Source organism: Eulemur rufifrons, chromosome 30, assembly GCF_041146395.1.
Source record: "Eulemur rufifrons isolate Redbay chromosome 30, OSU_ERuf_1, whole genome shotgun sequence".
Taxonomy (NCBI): domain Eukaryota; kingdom Metazoa; phylum Chordata; class Mammalia; order Primates; family Lemuridae; genus Eulemur; species Eulemur rufifrons.
This window is the reverse complement of record NC_091012.1, coordinates 26,096,807-26,123,573: the sequence shown is the minus strand read 5'-3', so window position 1 is coordinate 26,123,573 and position 26,767 is coordinate 26,096,807. Positions and strand designations below refer to the sequence as shown.

General features: G+C 40.0%; 1 protein-coding gene across 1 annotated transcript in view; it reads left to right on the top strand.

Annotated features, from left to right (window-relative positions):
• Positions 1-20,626, top strand: part of AFF2 (ALF transcription elongation factor 2) — a 318,848-nt gene extending 298,222 nt beyond the window's left edge. The window contains exons 16-21 of the mRNA XM_069464177.1: positions 2,650-2,786; positions 6,817-6,888; positions 7,245-7,338; positions 9,717-9,769; positions 16,114-16,304; positions 20,505-20,626. Of these exons, the coding sequence (XP_069320278.1) occupies positions 2,650-2,786; positions 6,817-6,888; positions 7,245-7,338; positions 9,717-9,769; positions 16,114-16,304; positions 20,505-20,626 (669 nt within the window). The remainder of the gene's footprint in view (positions 1-2,649; positions 2,787-6,816; positions 6,889-7,244; positions 7,339-9,716; positions 9,770-16,113; positions 16,305-20,504) is intronic.
• Positions 20,627-26,767: the final 6,141 nt, after the last annotated feature.

The window sequence follows — 26,767 nt, the reverse complement described above, 5'->3', positions numbered from 1 at the left end:
CCTTGGAAAAAATTTTACCCTGCTCCCGCAGAGAAAAATGACAAGGCAGGCTGGGTGCCAGGTCCACTGGAGATGCCAGGAAGACTGCCTGTGACCATTGTATGGGTGGCAAGAGATTTGAAAGGCATTGGGTGGCAGTGCTGCTGGCTCGAAGACCAAAAGTTTTCTCTAAATGTTCTCAATTCCATGACACTGCAGAAGTGCTCTGGAGTTTGCTCTCTGTCAAAATTGGGGTAAGGAAGGACATAGATGTTCCTTTGACAAACTGTCACATGAGCTGATGAAGACTGGAATGCACATAGAAGACCATGTAGATGAAATGTTTGAAGTACTGAGAAAAATCAGAGCCACAGAGATACATACATATGATTAAGAATTAATATCACTCTACCTTCCAGGGTTGTGTTTATATGTCACCCCAAGTCATTTTGGTCCAATCCATTTAAGGGATGCATTCTCAATTGTGGGGCAAAAATTGTTTTTTGGGGTGGGGTGAAAAAGTCTTAGATATTGCAGTGGGGTGTGACCCTCCAAAGGGGTCACAGTGTACAGAGACATAATAAATACACTTTTGGTATTAAAATTTCATTGGAGGTATGTGAAAAAATATACTCATTCTTAAGTATCCATCAAAGATTGATTCCAGGATCCTCCTTGGATATCAAATTCCATGGATGCTCAAGTCTCTAATTTAAAATGGCCTAATATTTGCATATAACCTATGCATATGCTTTAAATCATCTCTAGATTACTTATAATACCTAATACAATATAAATGATCTATAAATAGTTGTTATACTATATTGTTTAGGTAATGATGACAAGAAAAAGTGTTCAATACACAACCATTCTTTTTTTCTGAATATTTCTGATCTGCATCCACAGTTGGCTGAATCAATGGATGTAAACCCCACAGATATGGAGAGCTGAGTATGGAGTATGTAAAAAAGTTCCTGGGGGGTAGTGATAATGAAAAAAAAAAGGTTGAGAAACACTCAGAGGAATTATATGTTTACTAGACTGATGTCTACACTAGCATGAGGAGCCCCTGTGTAGTTCAAGCTCCTCATTTCATGGATGGGGAAAGAGGCCCAGGGACAGGACATAACTTTGCTATTAATTGGCACCATGGTCATCTAATTTTCTCTGTGGACTTCAGTTTCTTCTCCTTTTGGAGAAGGAGGGGCTTGGGATAGATGATCTTTAAGGATCTTTCCAGCTATGGGGTTATGAATGAAAAGTCACTTTCAAAAATCAGGATGTAAAGATAAATTTCCAAATGGGAGAGCCAACCAGAGCCAGATAACCTAAGAAAATTATCTTATATGGCAAGAGAGAAAAGAGATAGGTTGTATACATATACATAGGTTTTCATAAAATCAGTTTGAGTTTGGTTAAAACTGGTATTTCCCCGCAGTAGCGTACAGAAAAGGAACCACTGAATTCCTGCAGTACATAAAAGCTGAAGAACATTTATTGTAAAGAGAGTCGTTTACAATAAGATTCTGCAGGACCTGTAACTAATCATTTTATAGTTGTACTTAATCCTTTGCTAGAGACAGCTACTCTGCCATTTTGAGAATTGAAGCTTTCACAGTTGCATAGAAAATATTTTGATAAAAGGTATACAAGAAAATTAAAATAACTAAATCTGCATTATATTGGTTCTTTTACATAAAATGCCATATTAGTGGAATTCTTACATCCTGCTATCAAAAATTGAAAATGTTAAATCCTGTTATAAAATACTCACTATAAAAGTGTCATATATAATATTCATTACACATAAAAAAGAAATCAGTATGTCTAAGTCAGTTTAATCGTGACCATTATCAGGGCTAAAACCTTTTGCAATAAAATTTTACTAAAGTAAAATATTTAGTAGTGCTATATTTTTTGGCTTTTTGACACACTATTTCAAACTATCATTTACAATGAAAGTGATGTGGTTATTGTCAACAGTCATACTACAGCTTCACATTTTTCATGACAATAGCCATCAATTTGTTACTCTCCTCCTGGGGGTGGGGTTGATGTGCTCACAAAGAGTTCTACAGCAAAGGCTGTGTGTGTTCATTGTCCACGAGGCTTATAAAAAGCAGAGCTTAGTTGCAAGCACTGTCTATAAGATACGACAATGACCAGTAAGTTTAGTAAATTTCATGAATAGAAACTAGTTGAGGCATTAATTTGGATTCTGGTCCACCAAAAAGATAATGATAACAACAACAACAATATCACAAACCACATATGATACCATGACTATATTTTTCTCTTCTCAACCAGCCTCAGTGTCGTGACATGACAATAGAACCTTAAACCAGTTACTTCATTGATAATACCAATTCATACATTGTCCTCTCTCTACATCAGGGTTTCTCAGCCTGGGCACTGTTGGCATCTTGGGCCAGCTCATTGTTCATTGTGGCGGCTATTCTGGGCATTGCAGGAAGTCCGGCAGCATCTTTGGCCCCTGCATACCAGATCCCCCCTCTCCCCTATGGTGAAAACTATTAATAAAAGTGTCTCTAGACATTGCCAAATGTTCCCTGTGGGAAGGGGAAAAAACTACCCCCAGTTGTAAATCACTATTTCATATGAAGGAGAAAAGAGGGAGTATCATGTTGACAAGTCATCTTCCTGTTTCAGTTTGAGAAATTTGGCAAAGCTGTGAATTATGCCGATGCCGCTCTCTCCTTCACCGAATGTGGCAATGCCATGGAACGCGACCCTCTGGAAGCAAAGTCCCCGTACACCATGTACTCTGAGACTGTGGAGCTCCTCAGGTGAATGGCCTTTCTGTAGTCATCTTCCTAAGCTCATTTCAGCTAGAATTAGAAGATATGTTTTTTAAAAAATATCATTTCCACATATTAATAATTTGTCCAAGGCATCTTATTCTTAGAAGTCATCATAATTAGTTCTTGCCATTTTATTAATGTCACAGAAAATTTATAATTGATGGACACTGCTTTTATAAATTATCCCCTTAAGAGGTTACATTGTAAGTGTTATAATTTGCAATATTCATAACATTAAAATGGAAACATAGTGGGTGGAAGGAAAGTATAATTATTTTACCATTTAATATCAACTTGTCTTTTCAAAGGTACAGTTTTATAATTCAAAAAAAGTGGTGCTCTCAGGATTTCTATTAAAAACCATGTTTTCTAAGAATTTTTATCTTGGTTGTTAAAAAGGGAGGAGCACTGTTCCAACTCAGAGTTGATGTTTAAGGCTGAAGGTGCCGAGTAGACTTTCCATACCTCTGGGCTAAGGGAAACAGACAAGGTAGTAGTGGGGGTCGGGGTAGAGATGAGAGGATGAGAACAGGAGAGAGTATATTAACTTCTTACATTATTGCTTTCATTTACATTTTAAATGAAATTTTCTGGCCTGTTGATCTTGGTGGTATAGAATTTGTAGGTCATCAAAAAATTCCTAGACGATGAGGAGGAAGGGATAGGAGAAGAAGAAATATCCATTCTGGTCTTTTACAGTAATTTGCAGATATTTGTAAAATAGTTTAATCCACCCCTGACTGAATAGTAGATAAGCACCATCATTCACTGGATGGACTAAATAATCACTTTTGATTGAGTGAGCAGTTTTTACCTGATAGGCTCTTATGTCCCAGTCCCCTCTGGCTCGATTAATCAATAATACCAGGACTGGTTTTTACTATCTTGCTTGTATCTACATAAACTGTTACAAATCTGAGGATGTCTGGACCTAAATTTTCAGACAAATATTGGACTGGTTTAGCATGCATATCTTTCCAGTGAAGCATTCCAAAAGATCAAAACAAAAAAACTATTTAAAAAAACAAAAACAACTCTGCTCACATAGAATCAGAAGTTAGTTAAAGTCATAAAACTTGGGTGATTACAAGGACAGCTCCAGCCTTGCCTTTCAGGCCAGTCAGCCATGTTTCTCTTTGCACTGCTCTGAGACTAGGCACCAGAGAAGGGTGTGAAGTATTTCTCTTCAACTTACTTTATACGTTATGGAAGCCAACACCATCATTCTGTAGCTTTCAAGGGGAAATTGATTGCTTAATGTCTAATCAAGGCTACCTAAGATTTTCAAAGATGTACAAGGTGAACATTCTGGCAAAAATTATGAGGATTTACCATTGAGGGAAAATATTAGTGAGCAAATACGGAGACAATTCATGCTCCCTAGTCATTCAAAAATGCAAATTAAAACAAGGCACTTTTTAAATTAATATAAAATATAACAATGGTAATACCTAGCATTAACTATAACAACAACAAGAAAAAGCCTGGTAGTGAACTAGGCCTCTCTTATGCTGCTGATGGGAGTGGCAATTGATCATAGTACATTGAAGGCAATTTGGCATTCCATAGGAAAAGAATAAAAATGAGCATTCATATCTTTTGTTCTAGTACTTCAACATCTAGAAATTTGAATTTCCTCTATGGAATAAAATAATTGTAATACTAGAACAAGTTATCTGCATGATGTTCACTTTGGCATTATATATAATAGCATACAATTAGAAGATAACCAAATAATCAATAATAGAAAATTAATTGATTATATAATAGTACACTCAACAGAATACTTTGCAGCCATTGACCTACAACAATGAAGGAGACTGTGCAGCTATATGAAAATATTTATAATATGATGTTAAAGTAAAAATCAAGCTGCTGAATTGCATGCACACTACAATTATGACCATGAAAAGTGTGTATATTCATCTGAACCAAACTGGAGGGGAAATGAGATCATAATTCTAATACGGGGTGAGATGATGGGTGTTTTCCCCCCTCTCTCTATTTTTATTTCTTATTAATTTTCCTTTAGGAAAACATATGCTGTCTTAAAAATATAAAAGCAAAATACCAAATTTCATTTTATGGTAATGGTGTGTTGTGGATAGTTAAAGAATATTTATTTCCATTAATTGTTTATGAAATTATGTTCTTTAGAGAAAAAGCATGATTTATTTTTCATTATATGACATTTTACTACCCATAGAAGTATATTTCTATGGAACCTGAAAGTCAATGGAGAACTTACAGGCATTCACTTTAAAGTGAATATTTTTTAACTTTATTTGGAGGTAATTGTGCATTCACATGCAGTTGTAAGAACTAATACAGAGGGTTCCCGTGTACCCTTCACCCAAGTTTCCCCCATTGGGAACATCTTGCATAACTATAGCACTGTATCACATCCAGGACATTGACATTGATACATTCCATGCACTTCATTCTGATTTCACCAGTTTAGTTTTGCTTTTTTTCAGATTTCACCATTTTTACATCACTCGTTTGTGTGTCTACTCTACATTTTTTATATTTTCAGTAAATTGCATGTGTGTATAATTTTTTTAATGAGAGAAATTTCAGTTGGGAACAAAATAAGTTAAAGCAACTAGGTCTTCTGGTCCATTTAAGCAACTGAAACTCCACTATCAAGCCACTTCAAATGTGGTTGCAATTAAAAGGTAACTGTAATGTGAACATAGTTTTTAGCAGCACAATATGATGTTGAAGAGATTTTTATTACTCTCTCCCTGACTATATGCTGGCTACAGAAAAAGCACCCCATTTTCTTCATTCGGGTAATTATAGTTGCTCTGGGCCCTGAAAATCTGCAATAGTAATGTATTTGTGAAAACAAGTGGGGCATCACAATGACTTGACATTTCAGTGATACAACTGTCAAAGAAAGTTAGATGTATTACATGATAAAAATACCTTTACTTAATATTGAAACAAAAGAAAGGACTCACATCAAGTACCACAAGTCCCTTTGCAGGAAAATGTTCACTCAACAAAACTAGAGCAATAATTGGGAGAGCTAGGTGGCTAGAATGCCGGTGAGGCAGGCTGAGCCTGTGGGGCGGTGGATTGGGGGGGGTGGGAAGCCTCGGGTCCCCAGTGCCCTGGGGGAGGCTATTGGAAGTGAGGAGTGGGGCATACAAGCACAGCGGCTCTGCAGACTCTCCATTGCCTTCTCATAAATGAGAATTTTCAACTTCCTTGTGCCATACTGAACTCCATTAATTATTCTACCACAAGTACCTGTGAAATTGCATTAAAGCTCAGACAATGATTTTATGCAATGAATTGATTTTCAAGAGTCTAAATGCCCAGAATGGAATGTGCTTGGCTAGAAATAAAAAATGGGAACTACTCAACCTTTTAGCACCCCAGCGTGGAATAGTAACAATTAAAGAGAATGGAAAGACAAAATATACAAGCACCATAAATTAAGGGCGCTTAGACCTTAAAATGCTGTGAAATCGACCTTCCTTTAAAAAAAACCACTTTTTATAGGAATATATTCAAAACCTGAGCCATTAGAAAAGACCTTTTAACAGTGTGATTGAGGTCTCCTCGTGCTCATGTCAAACATAGTTGTATATTATTTACCTCATCTGTCATAAACTGAACTGAGACTGACATTTTTGTCCACCTCTCATTGAAAACCAATAATGTTCTTTAGCTAGAATGTTCCTAGAAACAGTATTTTGCCAGTGTTTATACACACATGCAAACCAACAGTAATTCTATAGCACTGTCCTATAATGTGGCCTTAGGATTTAGCTGATTTCTCTGGAGCTCAATTTTGTATGTCATATCAGTCTTCTTGTGCTGTTTTGGTCCCTATTTTGTGTGTGTTTTCAGGAAAGCATGCTTCTGCCCACATGCACTAGTCAGTCCTCTCACCCAGAGCAAATGTGGGGCTAACTCATTCAGGCGATCAGAATACCAATGACTTTGGGAATTTCTGAAGGGTAATAGAGATCTCACTTTAGCTATTCCTTTCTCTTCAAAGGTATGCAATGAGGCTGAAGAACTTTGCAAGCCCCTTGGCTTCAGATGGGGACAAAAAGCTAGCCGTATTATGGTGAGTCCCATGGAGGCTACAAGGAAACTGCTGAAATGTCACAGACAGATTTGAAAACTTCAGATCAACTTAAGCTGCTTACCCCAGATCATTACTCTTGTTTTCCATTAAACTATTAAAGGATAACTAATGGAATTCTTCAGTCGCTCACTAAACATTTACTCTCCTAATTTATACCCTTATCAAAATGGGATTTTAATGCTTCCCCCTTCCCTTTTAAAAATTTTCTTTATTTACTTATGTTTCTCAATCTAACCATAGGGGACTAACTGCAAACTGTGAATCAGCATTCTTCTTACAGTTTATAGGTTTCGTTAAGCATTAGCATTAACATAAGCCTCTCCTCATCACCGCAGCTACCGATGTTTATCGCTTCTCTACTTGAGGATGTTTAAACTGAAGAAGGACCATGCTATGAAGTACTCCAGATCACTGATGGAATATTTTAAGGTAATTCCTATTTTGTATCATTTATAGGTACAGGGTAATAAAATCACTAATCATGGCTGGCATGTTATTAAATGTCAAATGACAAAGATAAGGTACTTGCTGCCAAAGGCTTAACCTCTGTCATCTCAGCCAGCCATGGCCCTTCCACCCCAACTTTGGGGCTCAGCAAAGAATGTACATCTGATTTGATTGCAGGGAGAGAAGGTACAATAGTACAACCCCCTGACTATTTTCCAGACTGACCAAATGGCCCTTAGCAGCCTCTTAGTTGCAGTTAGAGGGATGTTATCTTCTGCCCTTCCCTGCAAGATGGGCACAGCTTGTTGCTCTAGTATAGTTCAAGTCTCTTGTTAAATGATAAGTCAGTCCAGAAATCTCTCAGAGGCAAGAGAAGTCACTGTGGCCACCCTGGCTCTGAGTGGATATCCACACCCCTGGAAGGCCTTTGGCCATGGGGAGTCTTGGAGTTTGGTGGCTGCAATTTAAGACAACTGGTTGCCTTGGTTACCAAAACAGACAAACAGATAAAGCCATCATCTAGAGAGCTGGCATTTTTAACTTGCAAGCAAAAAAAAAAAAATTTTAAAAATAATAATAATAAAAAGTAGGCAACCACAAAATGCAATGTCAAAATTTGGGAATGAGCCCAGATAAAAATTGTGAGCAGCAGTCTGGTGCTAGGCCTGGCCACTGTCTCCTTCAACACTGGCCCATGATTTAGAGTTGGAGAGGCTCAATGCTCTTTCTGTTGGAGAGGTCTCAAAAGGAAAGAATTATATATATATATATATATATATATATATATATATATATATGTATATATATATATATATATAGCCAAGTGCATAAGACCTTTTGGCTAAATTGCACAAAAGCAGTTGTTTGAAATGAATCAAATCATGACCTTACATCAAACATCCAATCAAACATCCAATGAGTTGTGGTCCACAGCTGTATGAGGACACTGAGACTTGGTTGGGAAAAAGCAAGTTACCCAGCTATTATATGGTGGGGCCATAATTCCATAAAGCTAGTGCTCATGTGGGTGAAAAGGAGAAACATACATCATCTCACCATCCCTTCATATGTCTATCCTGTCAACCTATGGTCTAGAAAGGTGGTTCTTGAACTTAAGCGAGCATCAGAATCCCCTGGAGGGTTTGTGAAACCACAGAGTACTGGGCCCACCTCCAAGTGTCTGATTCTGTAAGTCTGGGGCCAGGCGCAACAATTTGCATTTCTACCAAGTTCCCAGGTGATACTGATGCTGCTGGTCATGTGATCACACTTTGAGAACCACTGTTCTAGTTATCTGTCCTCTTTGGCCTGTCCTGTGTAGCTTTTAGGGCATTGCAAAATTCCAAGAAGATGCTAAATAACTCATTCATGTAGAAGTATGTTGAGGGTTTTTGAGGATAAAAATGGGGGTGTGCAGAATATACCTTAGGTGTGGGTTTCTGCAGCTCCAGGGAAGCTTTGCATTTTTACTGGACTCCTGAAAATGCTGACTCTCACTCTAACACCCCTTTTGCAAATGGGGCTGGGCTGGAAGCCCAGAGGCAGAGGAAGAACATCATCTGGGCTGTGACTGCCAAGAGCAGGTCTGAGGCAGGCTTAACGCCACAGGTGTCATGGCTATCTGTGCTGCTTGAGCTTCAACCTGGCAAGGCCATTACTGTGAGCCTGATCCCTGTCCTGTTGTGGTAATGCTGAATGTCAGATTTCCCTCTGATCCAAAAGAGTGTGGCTATGAAAATACAAAGAGGCCCATTTTTTAAACCAGCCCAGTTCCATCAGAGGAACAAAAGAATGTTTAGCATTCCATTGCAGTGCAACTCTGAACCTTGTTAAACATGGAAAATCTTCAGCCATGAAGATTTGCATGTAAAGATAGCAAATCAAGGTGATTCTTCAAAACAAACAAACAAACAAATGGAAAAATACTATTTGGTTCTGGCACATTCCTGGGATATTAGAAATTACAGTCCACCCTGGCTCCCAGGGAAAAAGTTTGCAAGTGGAGCTAAAGGTGAAAAGCTTACTTGTACTCTGAAGAGCTTGTTTTGCAGAATAAATTTCAGATGAGGATAATTAAACCACTTCTTGGAGAACCGAGTCTGATTTCACTGGGCCTTTTAGTATATAAGATCTTTCATCAAGTGACTTTCATGGTCCTGATTGGAGCCCACTAATTATCCTAACCAGCTATTTTCATCGAGTATGCGTCGTGGTGTGCTGACGTGCACATACATCCCAGCTCTGCATCCCGAAATGCTGCAATCAATATTAATGTACTCTAAATCACACTTCCATCTGTTTCTGAATTAATAAAACACAAAATAGATGTCCTTATTTCCCTCTCTCTTTCTCTCTTTTAGCAAAATGCTTCAAAAGTTGCTCAGATACCATCTCCATGGGTAGGCAATGGAAAGTAAGTATTTTATGAAAATTGCTTTTTTACAAAAATGAGTGATTTAATAGACCCCAAATATTTTATATTGACAACTCAGGAGCAAAGGTCAATTCTAAAACTACAGTCATTTCTGTGCAGACAAAATTCTAGCCAGGTTTCAGCTAATGACAAGACAGAGAAGTTTAAAATGATGTGGTTCCAATTCTTTAGCTATTTGATCTTTAAGCCAAATTATAGCCATAAAAATATCTGCTAATGAGATGGCAAGCACCACGCCATTTCAGAGAGGCAGGGGAAAGTTAACTCTACTGTAGTGATTTGTCAATGATTCACTCAGTAACGAAAGACCAATGAAATATTCATTGATATATGGTAAGTGCTGTTTAATAAAACCAAAGGCATAATAGTGCTAAAAATGTGAAGGCACTTGGTCAGCCAATTATCCAAGCCTTCATGATGATTTTTTTTTTTATTAATACTAAAACACCCTGACCTAAAATAAAAGAGCATCTACTATAACGCTGATCTTAGGCTCAGTGAACTCACTCATGCCTGTGGCCTTATTTAGAGTTCTATTTGCTTGGGGGAGGTCGGTCTTAATAGCAGAGGAGTAGGGTCCAAAAACCATTGACTTGGTTCTGAGGATGCCCTTGGCTCACAGGATAAGCTAAGTGGGCCCCTTCCTCTATCTGGGCTTGTTTCTCTCTTGCTAAAATGAAGGGTCTGGACCCAATGCCCACTGAAGAGACATTTCATATAGAAAGTGAGTTTGAATCCCAGTTCTGCTGTAGCTAGGAAGTGGCTATGTGCCCTTGCCAACTTGTCTGAGCATCAGTTTCTCCTCTGATTCCCCAACCTCCCTCACCACCCTAAGCCCACTTCCCCCCTAGTAGTGGAAAGAGAAGCAAGAAGACCATGGACATAGACTGTTGCCCAGAGCCTCCTTTACAACTCCAAGCTGCTTTTTCAATTTTTCATCATTTCAAAATTCTTGCATCTCTGATCAAAACATTTTCTTCAAGAGTAAAACAGTCTCCACTGCCACTTTATAAATATCTACAAAGCATACTCCAAAAGCAGTGGGCCAATGAACTCTACTTTGAGATCATAAAAACATTCAGAGCTAAGGAAAGATCCATTAAAAAACTATGCATTAACTCAATTACCGTAGTGAAAGGAAGCACCGTTTAAAATTGTTGAATTAGGTCTTACTCTTACATTGATGAACAAAAGGGAAAGAAAGCTTCTCTGTGGAAGTTCAGAAAATAAAAATAACCAGGGAAAGGCCCAGAGAAAGCTATTTTGTCTGAGCACAGAGTAAAGGAAGGGCAAGGTCAGGTAAGCAGCTATTAAAGGATCACTGGGGGGAAAAAATGTGTTGTTTTTTTTTTTTTAATTCCGAAATGAAAGAACTCAAACATATCCTAAGCTTATGAAGTCACATGAAAAGCCTCCTGAAATGACATTTTAAGCAGCTTCTGTCTGAAGAAAGCACACTCCCTTTAGTAGGCCGTAGAGCTTTTGAATGAGACAACCCAAAACAGTCGCCCAGGGGTTACATCCTGTTCATTCAGCAAACACTCAGGGCACATCTGTAGCACCAGGGGCTGGGGACACAGAGCTGAATTCAGTGTGGTGCCTGCACTCCAGAAGCACACAGTCCTGTAGAGGGAGGTGACAGGTTTGAAAAAAGTACTGTGGAAGCCCAGGAGAAAGAGCTTGGACCTCCCTGTGTGGCCAGGAAGGGCTTCTTGTCTGCAAGCAGGACTATGGCCTGATTTCCCAGTCAATGAGCGTGGTGTTCCCTGCAAAAGGCCTCTCACAGCACATTCCAGGAGCTGCACTCTCTGACTTCAAACACTCCTAGGCCGGCTAGAAATTAGGAAGTCAGTTGTCCAGAGGTGGTCAAGGCATGGCTCCCTTTCCATGGATGAGGGCTGCATAGGAAAGTATCTGGAGAGACAAGCAAGGGGTTAAGAGCAGACCTTCAGGATCCAGCGTCTGTGGAGGCAGAGGAAAGAAAGTTCAAAGAAGAAGCAGTTGGAAGAAGGAGGAGAAAAATCTACTTGGTTTAGAACAAGGGTCAGCAAACTCTATAAAGGGCCAGATACTACATATTTTGGCCTTGCAGGCCAAGAGGTAAAACTGAAGCTGTTATATAGAAGAATATAATAAAGAAAACAAATTTCCACAGTAATATAGAAGAATATAAGACAGAAAGCAAAGTTCTGCAAAATTTCTACTGACAAAATTCAAAATATATTAATAATTAAGTATAATTTTTGAAATACATGTCTACTAAGAAGATTTCTTTTTTTTTTTAGAATAACATTTTGCTTAGTAGGAGTTGAAAGTTAGTGTTGCCTCTCTCATCAGATTGATTGCAAATGTTCATGTTTTCAAACCATTCATAGCTCACGGGCCATACAGAAACAGGAGGGCCAATTTGCCAACCTCTAATATAGAGTTATGGAAGCCACATTGTGGAGAGTTTAAAAGGGCTGGGCAACGATCTCAAATGTCATGGAGAGGTGATAAAAAGAAAGAAGGCTAGGAAGACTATTGAATGTTGAAAGAAGGAGGCCTTTTGAGGTCTCCAGAAGAGCTAGTTCAGTACACAGGTGGATGTGGGTGTCACATTGAAAGAGTTAGAAGAAGGGATATCTCCACTTGTTTGAGACATTGTCCAGTTCAAGGAACACAGGGAGTCTGGTGGTCACTGAAGGAACCATCCAGACCAAGCAAAAGATTCTCTGCAAGCTTCCAGAGTGCTATGCCTGTGTGAAAATAGATGAGATACCTATATGCCCAGGGAAGGGAGTGGAAACAAAGCAGTGTAGACAGAAAGGAGAGGGTAGATGTAGACACTCATGTCAGATGAAATCTTTAGTTGGGTGGATGGTAGGACTTTGAGGTAACACAGTGGAATGGAAAGAGAATGGGATTTGGAGGAAAACAGACCTAATGTAAAATCCTGGCTCTATGGTTCTTTCAACCATGTGGTCCTCAGGAAGGAGCTGAACAACTCTGAAGCCATTTTGTCATCTGTAAAACAATGGCAACAGAAATTTCCCCACAGAGTTTTTGTGAAGCAGTGAGCACTATGCTCGACACACAGTGACTGCTCAATAAATGGTGACTGCTGCTATTGCTGCCACTGGTATTATTGTCATTGTTACCTTTTTAAGTTGGAAAGCATAAGTGATCCTGCCCCACAGCTCTTGGTCTGTACTTCAGTTTTGACCCTTATGCTACACTATCAGAAAATATGGGATTTCGCTCTTCTGTTGGATCATTTGCTCTTTTTCAATAAGGGACTATGCATCCTTTTGTTCACCAGATATTCATCAAATGCTCTCTATGTATGAGACACTCTGCCTGATCCTTTACAAACATATACCCTATCCTTGTGCTATACACATTGTTCTCCTTCTTCCCTCCAGAACACTTTATATGCAGTGGATAGTAAATAAGGAATAACAGCAATCCAATCATTTATTCAATTGGTATTCATTGAGGACATATTATGTGCCAGGCACTACCTTAGATGCTGAGGTATAGCGCAGGGTGAAATAGACAAAAACCCTTGCCCTCACAGAGGCCACATTCTATTGGAGGACAAAGACAATGACAAATATGTGGCATGCTAGATGAAGGTAAATGTCATGGATAAAATGGAAACAAGGAAGGCAGACAGAAAGGGCTGCAGTGGAGAGGGGAGGGAGAAGTTGTACAGTCTTGAGTCTTGAGTAGGGACATTGGAGAAGGATGGCAGAGCAAGCCATGCCCATATCTGGGGGGAGGCACCTTCCAAGCAGAGGGGTGGCAGTGGCCTCTGGAGTGGGAGGGAGTATGCCTGATGAGTTTGAGAAAAAGCACTGACTGGCGAAAGTGGTGGGAAGCATGTGCTTGTGTGTGCATGCTCATTTGCATGTGCCATGGAAATGTGGAAAAAAGGACGAGATCTGCATGTAGACAAATGCAAAGAGCAGGAAGGGGAACCCTAAGCAATGATGAGAGCCAAGTCAGAGTTGGAGAGCACACCAGGGTGAGTGAGCTCTGCATCAGCCTTCTTTTAGCTACAGTCACAATTTCTTAGGCAGGTTTTATAATAACTTTTTTCATTTCACGAGTACAACATGAGGTGTGCACATGTTCATCAGAACACATCAGATCTTAGAGCCCAGTGTGAGAATAGTAATGACCCAAAACAAACCTTTACCCTAGCTCTTCTAGCTTCTGCTACTGAGTATTTTCAAAAAAGAAAATAGGGAATGGAAAGGGAAGAGAACTCCTAAATAACACCTCAGTGTGATCAGCTCAAAAGAAAAAGGGCTTTTCAAGATATATGTGGTAAAGAAAGATGATTTTCTTTTCCCTGTGACTCTGGACATGGCTGGAAATCATTGAATACAACTTTTTCTCTCAGTTGAAGAAAGTAAGGCCAAGCAAGTGGAGAGAACATGCTCAGGTCTCATGGGATTCCAGTACCTCTTTCCCAGCACCCTACGGTCCCTCTTTCAACATTTGTGGCACTTGACAGTTTTGTCATCTTCTCTAGAAATTAAAAATGAGACCATATTCCATTCTTGCCATAAATTGACATTTAAAAGTTAATGACCACCACTGGAGGAAAAGACTTGAAAAGAGTATTTGCAACCTACTGCAACAAAGTAACCCAGTATTCACTGCTTTTTTGTCATATGCTGACTCTCCTGTATCTAAGCCTCTTAGTGTGGACATCTTCTCATCCCACTACTACCTTGAGAATAAATCATTCTATCAAGAAGTAAGAAAATATCTCAGAAATTATAGATATGGCAGGAATACACTCACACCCTCTTATAGCAGACAAGCACAGAGCAAGTGTAAGGATCTACTTCCCCCGTTAGACCAGAACATACCAGAAGTTAGCTCTGTTGGCAGAAATGGTCCATATCTCTCCCGTGGGTATAGGCACAGCCTGCGTTTTTCAACAAGACCATTTCAGTTGTAATTGCTCCCAGATCTAGTCTGCAGTACTTCAGCATTTTGGTACCCTGTGATTTCTGCTCCCCCAAATCATGTATGTGTGCCGCCAGTCAGAGTGCATGTCTGTTCTGTGAGCCACCCTGAAAAGTTAGAGTTGCCAACAGCAGCAGACGATAAGAGGATGGGGTTGAGGATGACATAATGTTTCTTGGTGATGTTCTGGGGTTTGTTCAGAGGAATGAGGAAGAGGTTCCTTCAAATGTGCAGACTCATGGAGTGCCAAACATAGCCTTCCCCCATTTCTTTTACTCCCTCAAAATGTTCTGTCCTGATAAAGTGGTGCATTTGCCTGGATAGTTGTTCTAAGTGTGGCTCGAGGAGGATAGGGAGGCTGAGGGGCACACAGACCTTGCTCCTGTGCACAGGAACCAAGCCATGCTTTGAGGATGTCCCTGGGTCAGTCTGTAGCAGGCCGACCTAAGCCTGGGCCCTAGAGGAAGAATGACCTCCATGTTGTGTGTAGCCAGCAGATGACCCCTTGTTGCTGATGTTAAACAATTCAGTGAAAATCTATGTCCAAACATTAGTACTTTTCAAAGTGGGTTCTCTGAAGACTTCCCTTGATAAACCAGCATGCAAGGGAACAGTCACCAATTAATAGCCTATCTCTGTAGCATGTCTTAAAGAATCCTAAAGAGATATTCAGGATCCTACTTTTTCCAATTTCCCCAATACTGCTCCTTCAGGGGCTGTTAATAATTGCACTTTGCTCATTGTGGCAACTGTATTTGGAGCAAACTGTCATTGTGGTTTCCACAAAATACTTTTGATGATAAACCAATATTACACATCAAATGTTTTCTAACTGCCAATAGTTATTCTGGCAGCAGTGGAGAAATCATCATAGCTCTGAGCTGTTTCTTTCTCTGAAACATGGCAACACTTGTTATTTATACATATATATTCAAAGTAAGAGCTACATTTGTGGGTAGAATTAATGCCAGAGAAAGATTCACCCAGATCTCTCTGGTATTTTAAGACAAAACCAGCAGTGTACGTGGGCCCTCAGTGGTTGTCAAAGGTGGTGAGATGTTTAATGTTAAAAAAGGAGAATGGGGGCTCATTCTACAGCCTGCCACTCTAACCTGGGTGGCTTGGTCAGATGAGGCAGGTGTGGGGTGGTAATATGGTATCTCTATACTGGAGTTCCTGGAGGAAGCTGTTGCATTGATGAGAGCCATAGGATGTCCTCAGAGAACAGTCAGTGGGACATGGAAACAAGCTACACTCCACTGGGGCTTCGTATATGTCCACCATGCTAAACTTCACTCGAACCCCACTATCATTTTTCCCTACTAGCCTAACAAGGCCCATCTCTTTCTATTCCCCAGGAACACTCCATCCCCAGTGTCTCTCAACAATGTCTCTCCCATCAACGCAATGGGAAACTGCAACAACGGCCCAGTCACCATCCCCCAGCGCATTCACCACATGGCCGCCAGCCACGTCAACATCACCAGCAACGTGTTACGGGGCTACGAACACTGGGACATGGCCGACAAACTGACGCGAGAGAACAGAGGTATGCTCCTCTGCTCCACCCATTGCTCCCAGACCACGATGGAGTTAGCTGTGCTCTGCAGGACTTGAGTTTTACCTGGTGGCCTTCTATCTTTCTGTCTCCTGATTTCGAGGGCTTAGATGAAAGAAGAGGGGTTCACTTAAGGCTGACACAGTGACCTATTATTGCTGAGGGTGAAAAAGGTCTAGGATTTTGTTCTTCTTTAAAGCTTAAACTAATCTGAACTGTGATGTGTTGGCAAATAACTATTTTGGAATTTCACTCAGGGACAAGGACCAACACAGAGAAACAGAAGCAAAAGAAAAAGAGTGATTTGAAAATTCATTAAGATCCTGTTAGCTTCTGTTTATTTATTTATTTATTTATTTTTTGAGAGGTGAGGTTGAACTAAGGCCTTCTACCTTCATACCCATCAGCCCCAGGTAAATGCATGATAATACTGCTTGCATTGGAAGCAAGGGCCAAAGCTCAGCTGGTATTTTTCACACACTGACAGCCGAGATGAAGGATTTGATCCTGTTCATGGTAACACGTGAGGTTTGCTACAAAACAAATGCAGAGAGGACCCTGCTTCACCAGAAAGTGGGCCAATGGTCTTTGGTGACTCATGTTACCATCTGTGACCCTAGCTGTCATTTAGGCTCACAACAAAACCTCAATATCCTAATGAAGGTGGGAAGTAAAAACAAGCTGTGATTTTGCCTTGGCCATTCATTTGACTTAGCTGATTCTGGCCCAGTAGTCACAGACTGCCCTACTACACTCAAGGTCGGGACAGATGTGGGCCTTTCAAAATCAGAGTGCAAAGAGGTGACCAACAGTTTAGATTAGTAGAAATTTCTGGCCAGTAATGGGGAGACATTAGCATCCTTCAGGAAAAGAAACAAAAATAACAATACAACAATAAAAGTAATACAAATTTTAAAAATGTACTGTAACAACTATTTACAGAGCATTACATTGTATTAGGTAATATAAGTAATCTAGAGATGATTTAAAGTACACAGGAGAATGTGCATAGGTTATATGCAAATACCATACCATTTTATAACAGGGATTTCAGCATCCTCTGTTTTGGGTATCCACAAGGGTTCCAGGGATGACTGTAGATGGCTTTCCAGTAATCAGGTTGGGGCTGCTGGCCACCTATGTGCAGATAGATAGAAGATACCATGGGTGTGACCAAGAAGGACTTATTGAGCCTCCTGGCCCAATTCTTCTCCCAAGCTCCAGAGTACTCACAGCCCAGAACTCCTGGGAATATGTCAGGAGTCACTGAGTTTCACATACTTATGATTTTTTTTTTTTTTTGAGACAGGATCTCATTTTGTCACCCAGGCTAGAATGCAGTGGTATGATCATAGCTCAGTGCAACCTCAAACTCCTGGGCTCAAGCGATCCTCCTGCCTCAGCCTCCTGAATAGGTGGGAATACAGTCATGCATCACCACACCTGGCAAATTTTTTAATTTTGTGTAGAGATGGAGGGTCTTGCTATGTTGCTCAGGCTTGTCTTGAACTCCTGGCCTCAAGCAATCCTTGGCTTGGGCTCCCAAAGTACTGGAATTATGAACATGAGCCATCATTCCCAGCCAGAGTCTGAACTCCTAAACAATAAGCTACACTGCCCATGTACGTGGCCAGATTAATAACAGGTCCTTAGAAATCCTAGTTGAGATCCTGAGCCACTTACCTGAACAATGGGCAATTTCTAACTTGTCTACTTCTCTAGACTTCTGGAAGTCCAGAGACAACTAGAGCACACAACCAGCCCCATCCAAAGGTTGTAGAATTGCAAAGGAAGACATATGCATCTTAAGATTTGCCTTTCTTGTCTGCCTCCACCCTCTCTGTCTTATTTTGTATTGGTAACTAGAGGGCATGTCAATATTTATGGATTTCCCTTGCCATTGCATCCATTTTCAAAATCTGTTAAAGTAATTCCTTCTAAATTAACTACAGAACTTTCCAGGAGCAATGTGGTGGCTGTGCTGATGTTAGGATGAAATGGTGCTAATCTTGTCATTAGCACAGCCTGTCAAGGAGTTGCTAAATTCCTTATGTAATATTTAATCACAACAACTCTGTCACTCCACCAGCAGAGAGAAAATGTGTCCTGCTATTGCTGTCACTGGGCTTTTCAGTGAACTGGGGAGAGGACCTAGTGTGGAATCTTCTGCTCACAGCCTTGAGTTTCACATACTTGTCACTTTTGATCTGCTTAGCTTTAAGGATTCTTCTCACATCTTACTTGTTTGTATAGAAATGGGGGAACTGAGGAGCTTCCCATTTGATTGGAGCTCTGCATCTCACTGGAGAAAAGCGTTCACTTGCACCTTTTTGTACCCAACTGTCCAGTGGAGATGGGTGAGGTGAGGTGTCCCAGTGGAAGATCTCCACACTCACCTCATGCCGGCCCACTATGCAGCTGCACATGGATTATTGCAGAAGGTTCTGGTGCTGGAATGGGCCAATGGGTTTGATGCTGCTCTCTGGCCTTTGGTATAGAAGCCCTGTTCCCTATCTTCCCAGCTGCTTACACTGCTCACTTGGAGCAGTTATTAAAATAGTGACCTGGGCATCTAATTAAGAATGCTGCAGAGAGCTTTGTACAGAATACCCAGGGAACATCCTGGCTCACATGAGGCTCACATTCATTCAACAATGACTAGGTCCTTTAACATTTTCCTTAATATTGTCTTCCAGAAGAAAATATTTTAGATGCCAAAAATGATTTACCCCTATATCAGCAGAAATTATTTTTATTGCAAACTACAGGTTAAAAAGTATCACATAATCAAATTAAGTCAATACCTAGAGAAGGAGCCCATATGTTATATATAACATGAAGAATAAATGCATTGTTTGGTGAAATACCATCTGCTGAGCAATCAAGCACATGTAACCCACTCATGGAAATTGCTTTCCAACAAGGCAGGAGAGCATCCCAACCACTTTAGGGCTGTCCCTGGATCCACCCCCTAGCCTGCCCCCAATCCAGATTGCTCACCCCTGACCAGCACAGGCATGGTTTCCTCATAGCTGAGGCTGCCCCCTCCTTTGGGAGCTAACAAAGGGGACACCAGAGAGCTCTCTCATAGCCAAGTGCCAGATAAATGAATTCAAATGTCAAAAGGGGACGCCTAGCTAATTTTTAGACATCATATTTTTTTTCCACATACTACCTCCACCCGGCAAGGCAGACATTCTAAAACTCCAGTCACATTGGTTAGCAGTGTAGCCTCAGGCCTGCCCCCTTGTCCAAGTCAGCCAAGGGGGAGTCAGCTGGGCACTCCTACCATACATGCCCTGGGGTCGGGGCAAGGGATGTTGCTATATTACAGATACTTGCAGGTCATTTTCCATCCCTAAAGTAAATCTGGAGTAAGACTTACCAAATCAGATTCTTCCTAGACATTTATTTGGCTCTGGAGGCTGATGGCTATAATTGCTGTCTAGATTCACTGGCTTTGTCTACACCATGCCAAGAAAAATCAGCAAACTCAGTTCACTTAGACAAAAAGAAAAGAGAATGTTTTCAATTCAATGACACAAAGAATGACAAACAGCTTGACAACAGATAGACCATGGCTCCCCACCACTTTGTGTATAAAGATCCCTTTCTACATATAAATTTGTAATATATAAAAATATAAATTTATTACATAGTATAAAATATATTTAAACATGTTTATATGTAATTTATGTGTCTGTTTTTAAATATACAAATTATTACATAAATTTTTTTATATAAATATATAGAGAAATATATATGTATATATAATATACAGTGATATATATGTGCATATATTTTATATATATAAAAAACAAACTTCTTCAGGATTATAATGTACTTTTAGAATCTGCTAAGAAAATATATAGTGTTTTTTAAGAAAACTTGCTATGAATTAAGTAACAGATTTAAATAAACTTGTGCTTTATTAATCACAGTAACACAAACACTGTGGGTGCTACAGTTTTTGGAGCTCACTAGAGATTAAAATAGCAGTGCTTGATGTATATATATGGAGTTTTGGTCCCCTAGTAAGCACTCTATAAATTTTTGTTGAATGGACAAACAAATGAATCACTTTTCCAACATGCACGTGCTTGTGGTGTTGCATGAAGGCTGCTTCTTGATGTGGTACATATTTGCATGGTATCATGCGACGGTCTGACCGAGGATTGCTCTGCTTTTCAGAATTCTTTGGTGATCTGGACACGCTGATGGGGCCTCTGACCCAGCACAGCAGCATGACCAATCTTGTCCGCTACGTTCGCCAGGGACTGTGTTGGCTGCGCATCGACGCCCATTTGTTGTAGTGGGTGCTCTCCCATCTCCAGTGTCACCACCCATCGCTCTACCTCTGCCAGCGCACCGACGGTCACTGGTGGAACTCCACTCATTGGGGAAAGTTTTCTTTGGTTATGTTTCTTTTTATGCTTCTTTTGATCTCTGTGAGAAACAGAAGTCATTGTAAGTGGACACTACAACTTGAGAGCAGTGTATGTTTTATTACTTAGTCATTTTCAGCATTTGATATGCATTTCTCAGATCCCACCATCTTTTTGTGCTTTTTAGAATGACAGTCCCTACAATATTATTTTAAGTCCACACTAACCAACACAAAGAATGGGAAGCACTTGTGAAGATGACAGGTTCCTGAGAACATAGACACAAGGGACCTGCCGAGATTTGCACCAATAACTGTCCTCCTATTATGTCCACAAGAGAATGTGTTTCAGAATCCATTGTTAAACTTTTGTGGTTCCCACAGAGTCAATCTTCAGGTGAGAATTTTCATTACCAAAACCCACTGGTTAGATGTTGTAGCAACATCATAAAATCAAGAGTATTGAGAACATAAACGAGCATAGCAATGCCACACTTAAAATGATGCTATGCCACACAACCAGAGGACTTTCTTGTTAGCATCCCTTTCCTGATTCCCTGTTTTTGTTTTTTTTTTAAATTTTAATGATGAGAAGGAGGGGCAACATTTATTTTGACAACTTTAAAGCATCAGCTGGCATAAATAAATGAACTCCTTGATTTGAAAAATAAATCCTTACCTGGGCTTCTCTTTGTGCAAAGCTCTCCTTTTGAGGAGCAGTTTGGTGGATGCACACCTTAGTAACCAAAATGCTACACTCCAGTCTTAGAGTTGGGAGATAAGAGAGGTCTGGAAAATGTCCAAGAAGGAATTAACACTTCTGCCTCCTTTGTAGTCGGTAGGTGGGTCCATTATTGGCAGGATTTTTCAACTATATTTTGCTCAAATCTATGGAAACAAAAGTCAAGTTATCACTACCTAGAAAGAACAATATACCGCTTTCTTCTTAGTGACTTTAAAACCTGGACTTCCCCAATTATTATCCACATTTTCTGTGTTACAATATTTCTTTCTTTTTTCTACTGTCTTTTATCTGTCTTTCCTTTCATTTTCCTTTTTTTTTTTTTTTTGGCTCATTAGCTTTTGACTTAAATATGAGCACTGATTTTTATTAAAGTCTATATTAACATGAATCATTTCCATGAAAATTCCAAAGAAAACTCCAAACTCTCTAAGTAGAAGCTAACTTTTTTAAAAAAAAAAAGAGCAATGATTCCTGGGGTAGTCTTTACCCTGACATGCTTCAAAAGAGCCCTGAAGATTGAACAGTTCATCTAATTTGGAAACATTTCCCCATTGGTTGTGACTACTCCCCCTTTTATGATCCTTTACATTCATTTTATCTCCCTAAACATCACAATGTAAATATCATCTTTGGTGTTCCAGCTCACCAGAAGAGTTTCCCACTTGTAGTAAACACTATCCATGCATTAGTTACTTGTAATTACCTGCCAGTATATAATTCCACATAGCCTTTAATCTGCTGAGTTATTGAATTCTGTTCACTGGGTTATGAGCAGATAAATAATAGATATGCACATGAAAGATGCAAACATGTATGATTTTTTTAAAGCAAGTCATACAGGTCTGTGATAGGAACAGCAGGTGATCACTCTGCACTCTCATTGGCAAGTTTAGATGTATCCCCAGTTGCAAAAGAGCCAGACTTGAGCTGCGCTCTGGTCATCTTTGAGTTTAAGGCCCTTTGTTGTATAATAAGGTTGTGGAAGTTGTACTCCAATGGCTGAAGCCATGTTGTTAATATGGCTGATGGGAGCATCCCAGCAGCTGAACCCAGCACTTTTTATGCTCCCACTGTGGTTGAGCTTTACATTTAGAGTCTCAACAACACTTACGTATGCACACACACACACACACACATACACACACACACACACACACACAAATGAAACCTGAATCTTTTCTGAGCCTCTTAAGTGAGGAAAGTGATAATATGAAAGACTCTGAACACCCAAGGTGGGTGTCACATATAAAAATTAAGCTGATGATTTTGCAGTGACTCAGGTTCTCTGTTTTCCATGGCTTACCAGGTAGAGTGCCTGGCTATTACTATATAATGAAGCCCACTGGCTTTACTTGTAAGTTCAACCTAGACCACAATCCTAGACCATCATGGATTTAGGAGTAGTTTCTTCTTGAAATTCAATCTCTGGAAACTAGACATTAGAATGCTAGGGGCAGTTTCCCAGGGAAACAAGCATTTTGCCTCATGGATGAAAGACTTACAGCTCTAGTTTCAGTAACTTGTTATATCTACTTACATACAACAGGGAGGCAAGAGGATTCTCTGTCATCTCTGGTGGCTGAATGTAAAGCACGTGCCAAGTCAGCAGCACAATTATCAAATGTGACAGTTGCACTCTGGATCACCACCTGATTATTTAGTAGACCCATTTTTAAAGCAGTTTAGAAACCAATTAAACATGGAGGATGAATTACCTTCGTATCCCTGGAAATGAGATATCTTTTGGTTTCATGATTAAAAATTGTTGCTGTTTTCTAGGCACTCTATCATCACATTGTAAATGGTGATGTGTGTCGTAGGTGTGCAGCTATTTGAGGGATTGAGGGATTGAAATATGTTGTCAAGTGAATCTCTTCAGCATACCAATTTGTGGGAGGGATATGAGACATGTGGATGGCAGTGAGAGATCATGCCTCTAGACCTTGATGGAGACTTGGTAAGACACAGCTATTAATAAATAAGCACATGGAGGTGGGGAAGAGGGCAGAGTAACAGGCAGCTCCACCTGAGCAAGTATACTGAACCATCTCAGCCCTGCAACTTGACCCAGGTAGGGCCACCACTATGCCTTCCTTTGTCACCCAAGCTCCAACCACAGAGAGTTTGAGAAGTTTGTGTTATGATGTTGGCTTGGCTTTGTATTTTTAATTAACTTTGGATTTTTAGTGGTTTTGTCATATTACTGTCTGAGTTCGGTAGGTAGGATTAATTTGAAAAGAGTTTGCTAGTGTGGTCCTCCGGGTAGAATTTAGCTGTAAGCATGTTGTTAGCCAGCCCGTAGACTGTTAATTACTTAATAATCTCATTGGGAAAATACTAGTAGTTTCATATTTGGATGACATAATTGGAAAAGCAGATTAGCTGCTGCTACTTTTAAAAGACTTGAGGTTGGGATGCCTATTCTCCATGTAAGGAAATAAAAAGATCCAAATCTTCAGGCAATAACCAAGTTGCAAAATTAGAAACCATTGGCTAAAGTGTGTTTTGTTGAGTTTCCAAATGGATGGAGTTTCATTTGGACATGCAATGCTAATTGCATTGGATTTGGTCTGCATTGGAAAGATACTTGTTCTATTATATCTTTCCTGAAGCTATCTGATTTGGATTTTGTTTTATTCAAATTTGCATCCTGGAGGTTGAAGTTGGAGTTTGAAGTTGAAAAGCATTTTTGAAGGCAGAATCGATTGAGTTGTTAGGGTGAAGCCCTCACGTACTTCTCAACAGACATGATAAAATTCACCTGCTTGAGTTGGCAGGTGGGAAAACCAAACTGGATCACTGGGTAGGACTACTCAGTAAAGCAATGAAGTTCTTGCTTAGAGAAGCATCACTATCCCCATTGAGAAAAAAACGTGTGGCAAGATGACATAGCTACACAGTATCAAACAAATGGGTCGATTCAGTGCCCCCAAATTCAATTCTGTGGGGAAAAAATATTGGGCCAGTTGTCAGTGTTCTGTTACTCGACTGGCAGACAAAATTCTTCGTTGTTGTTGTTATTGTTGTTGTTGTTGTTTCTCATTTCCACTCGCACAGCCTTATTCTCATAAATAAACTCTGATTCATTTTCTCTTTGGTGTTAGCAAACTCCAGCAACAGAAATGGCATCTGTATATTGATAATCAGCATTTACCCTGGCAGAAGACTGATCAGATAGGCTGGTCTCAGACATTAATCCTACCATCTGATATTTTTGGTGAAAGAAAAAGTATTAATTCCCTTTCCATTCTCCTCCTCACAAATCTAGAAGCCCTCTTTACCAAGAGCATCACATTTTACTCTGTAATCTATCGACTAAAAGAAAATTACATTGTGGGGAGGGCAGAGGGGGGGTGTGGGTGGGGGTGGAGGGTGGGGAAGCCCCTTGAGGCCAGATTGCAGTTCTTGCCCCTTTTTTGCTTCTGACATGAGATGTTAAAGAATTATTCGTAGTGCTCATATTGGGTTAGGGGACACTGAACTGCTTTTCAGATCCATGATCGATCATCATTCTTCTAAGAGATTGGAGCTTTGCTGTTTCATTAACTGTGCAGTGTAGACTAATGGTGTTTAATAAAAATCATTCAAAATTTCAAACTCTTTTGCCAGTGACCTCAATTTTGTTGGCTGTTTGATTTTTATCAGACTTTGAGGAGGGAAGGGGGAAGCAAAGGAAACATGCTTCCAGGTCCCTGGCAGGATGCTGCAGTGGCAAACTCAAGCCCACCTGCCTGCCAACAGTTGCTGGTGAGCAGCAGCATGCAGACCAGCTGTGGAAAGCCTCCTGAAGAATGTCCCAGTGGATGCTTTCAGCTGGGGATAGCTTGTTCCTACTGGGGGATTCATTGTTCTCCAGTCTCTGCAGTAGGAAGCCAGCTGCCATGTCCAGAGAGAATTTCAGGTGCTTTACCTTTTTGGTTTTGTCCTGCATCACTCATGTGGCTGCAAAATAGAAGTGTCTCTGAGAGTAGAGCCCCATGTGGTGGCAATGGGTAGCCAAACACACCCTAGATGTGTATGCCCGCCAGTGGTTCTTCAGCACTTATGAAATTGGGGGGGAAAGGAGCCCCTGGAGAGGAAGCAAAATTGGAGAAACCCCAAAGAGGCCCAGTTAATGCTGTGTTGCTCAGACCAAGAGCTAGCTTCTCCTTTGCTCAGCCTGGCATGCAACCAGTGGTGTGCTGGTAAAATATTTAACAACCAGCTCACTGAGAATAGGAAGCACCTGATTTATAGCATTTGCCAATTTCCATGGTGTAAATATTCCCACCATGGGTGATTTCAAGCTACCAACCATGACATCACTGAACACAGGGATGGGAAGAGATGAACACAATTGGCTCTTGTCAGCCTGGGCATGCCAGCTCCAACATAGTACTGGATGCAGCCAGTCAAAGGGGATTCAAATTTCACAAGTCTCTTTATGTGGACACATGCACACCCACCCCACATACACTTCATTGACTAAAACTATTATACCAGTTAAACATATGAATCAATCTTCTGTGAATGTAGATAGTTTACGAAGAGGCCCTAAAGGTATGGGCTGCCCTGGTGGCCTGGGTTTTAAGCAGGAGATAGCTGAAAAGAATGAAGCCCTCTTGAGCTGACCAGACAGACAGATCAGTGGTGATAGTTTCATCATCTCCATATCTCATAGGTAAAATGGAAGTGAAATAGGCACTTAGAAAACCCTCATGATTGTTTTTTAAAAAGAATGGGTGAGTGTTATTTTTAAATTATTATCATTATTTTAATTTCCAAATGGTATTTCTAACTTTTAAGTGTAACTTGGGTAAAGTATTTACCAGGCCTCTATGGAGAATAGCACAATCCAAAATGTACTGTGTTTTCTTGCTATATGAAAACTCAGTAATTCTCTCATCTCCACATTGTGGTTCATAAGGTTTTTCTTTAGTTATTAGGGAATCTAAGTTTTTTTGTTAACATTTGGTTTTAGTTAAAAGTATCTACTTACTGATCTAGCTCTGAATTCAAACCACAATGTTTCGTTTCAATTACACGACTAATATTCAGAAATTATCATCCAAACCAAAATAATTCTCTTTTCCATCCAATATGAAGAGAACTAAGGTCACTAAAAAGAAGGCATAAACTGCAGTATATTTTTCTAGGACAATGAGGCTTTCATTAAATACACACATTCACACATGCACGTATACACATTTTTTTTTACTGAGCCACCTCATCATACATCATCTTGAGAATAGTATAGAAAGTCTCAAAGGATGCATTCTCCTGGTCCTGTGCATCTTCTTCAGTTAATAAGAGGTTTGTATCTGGAAAGGTTGAAGAACTTGTCCT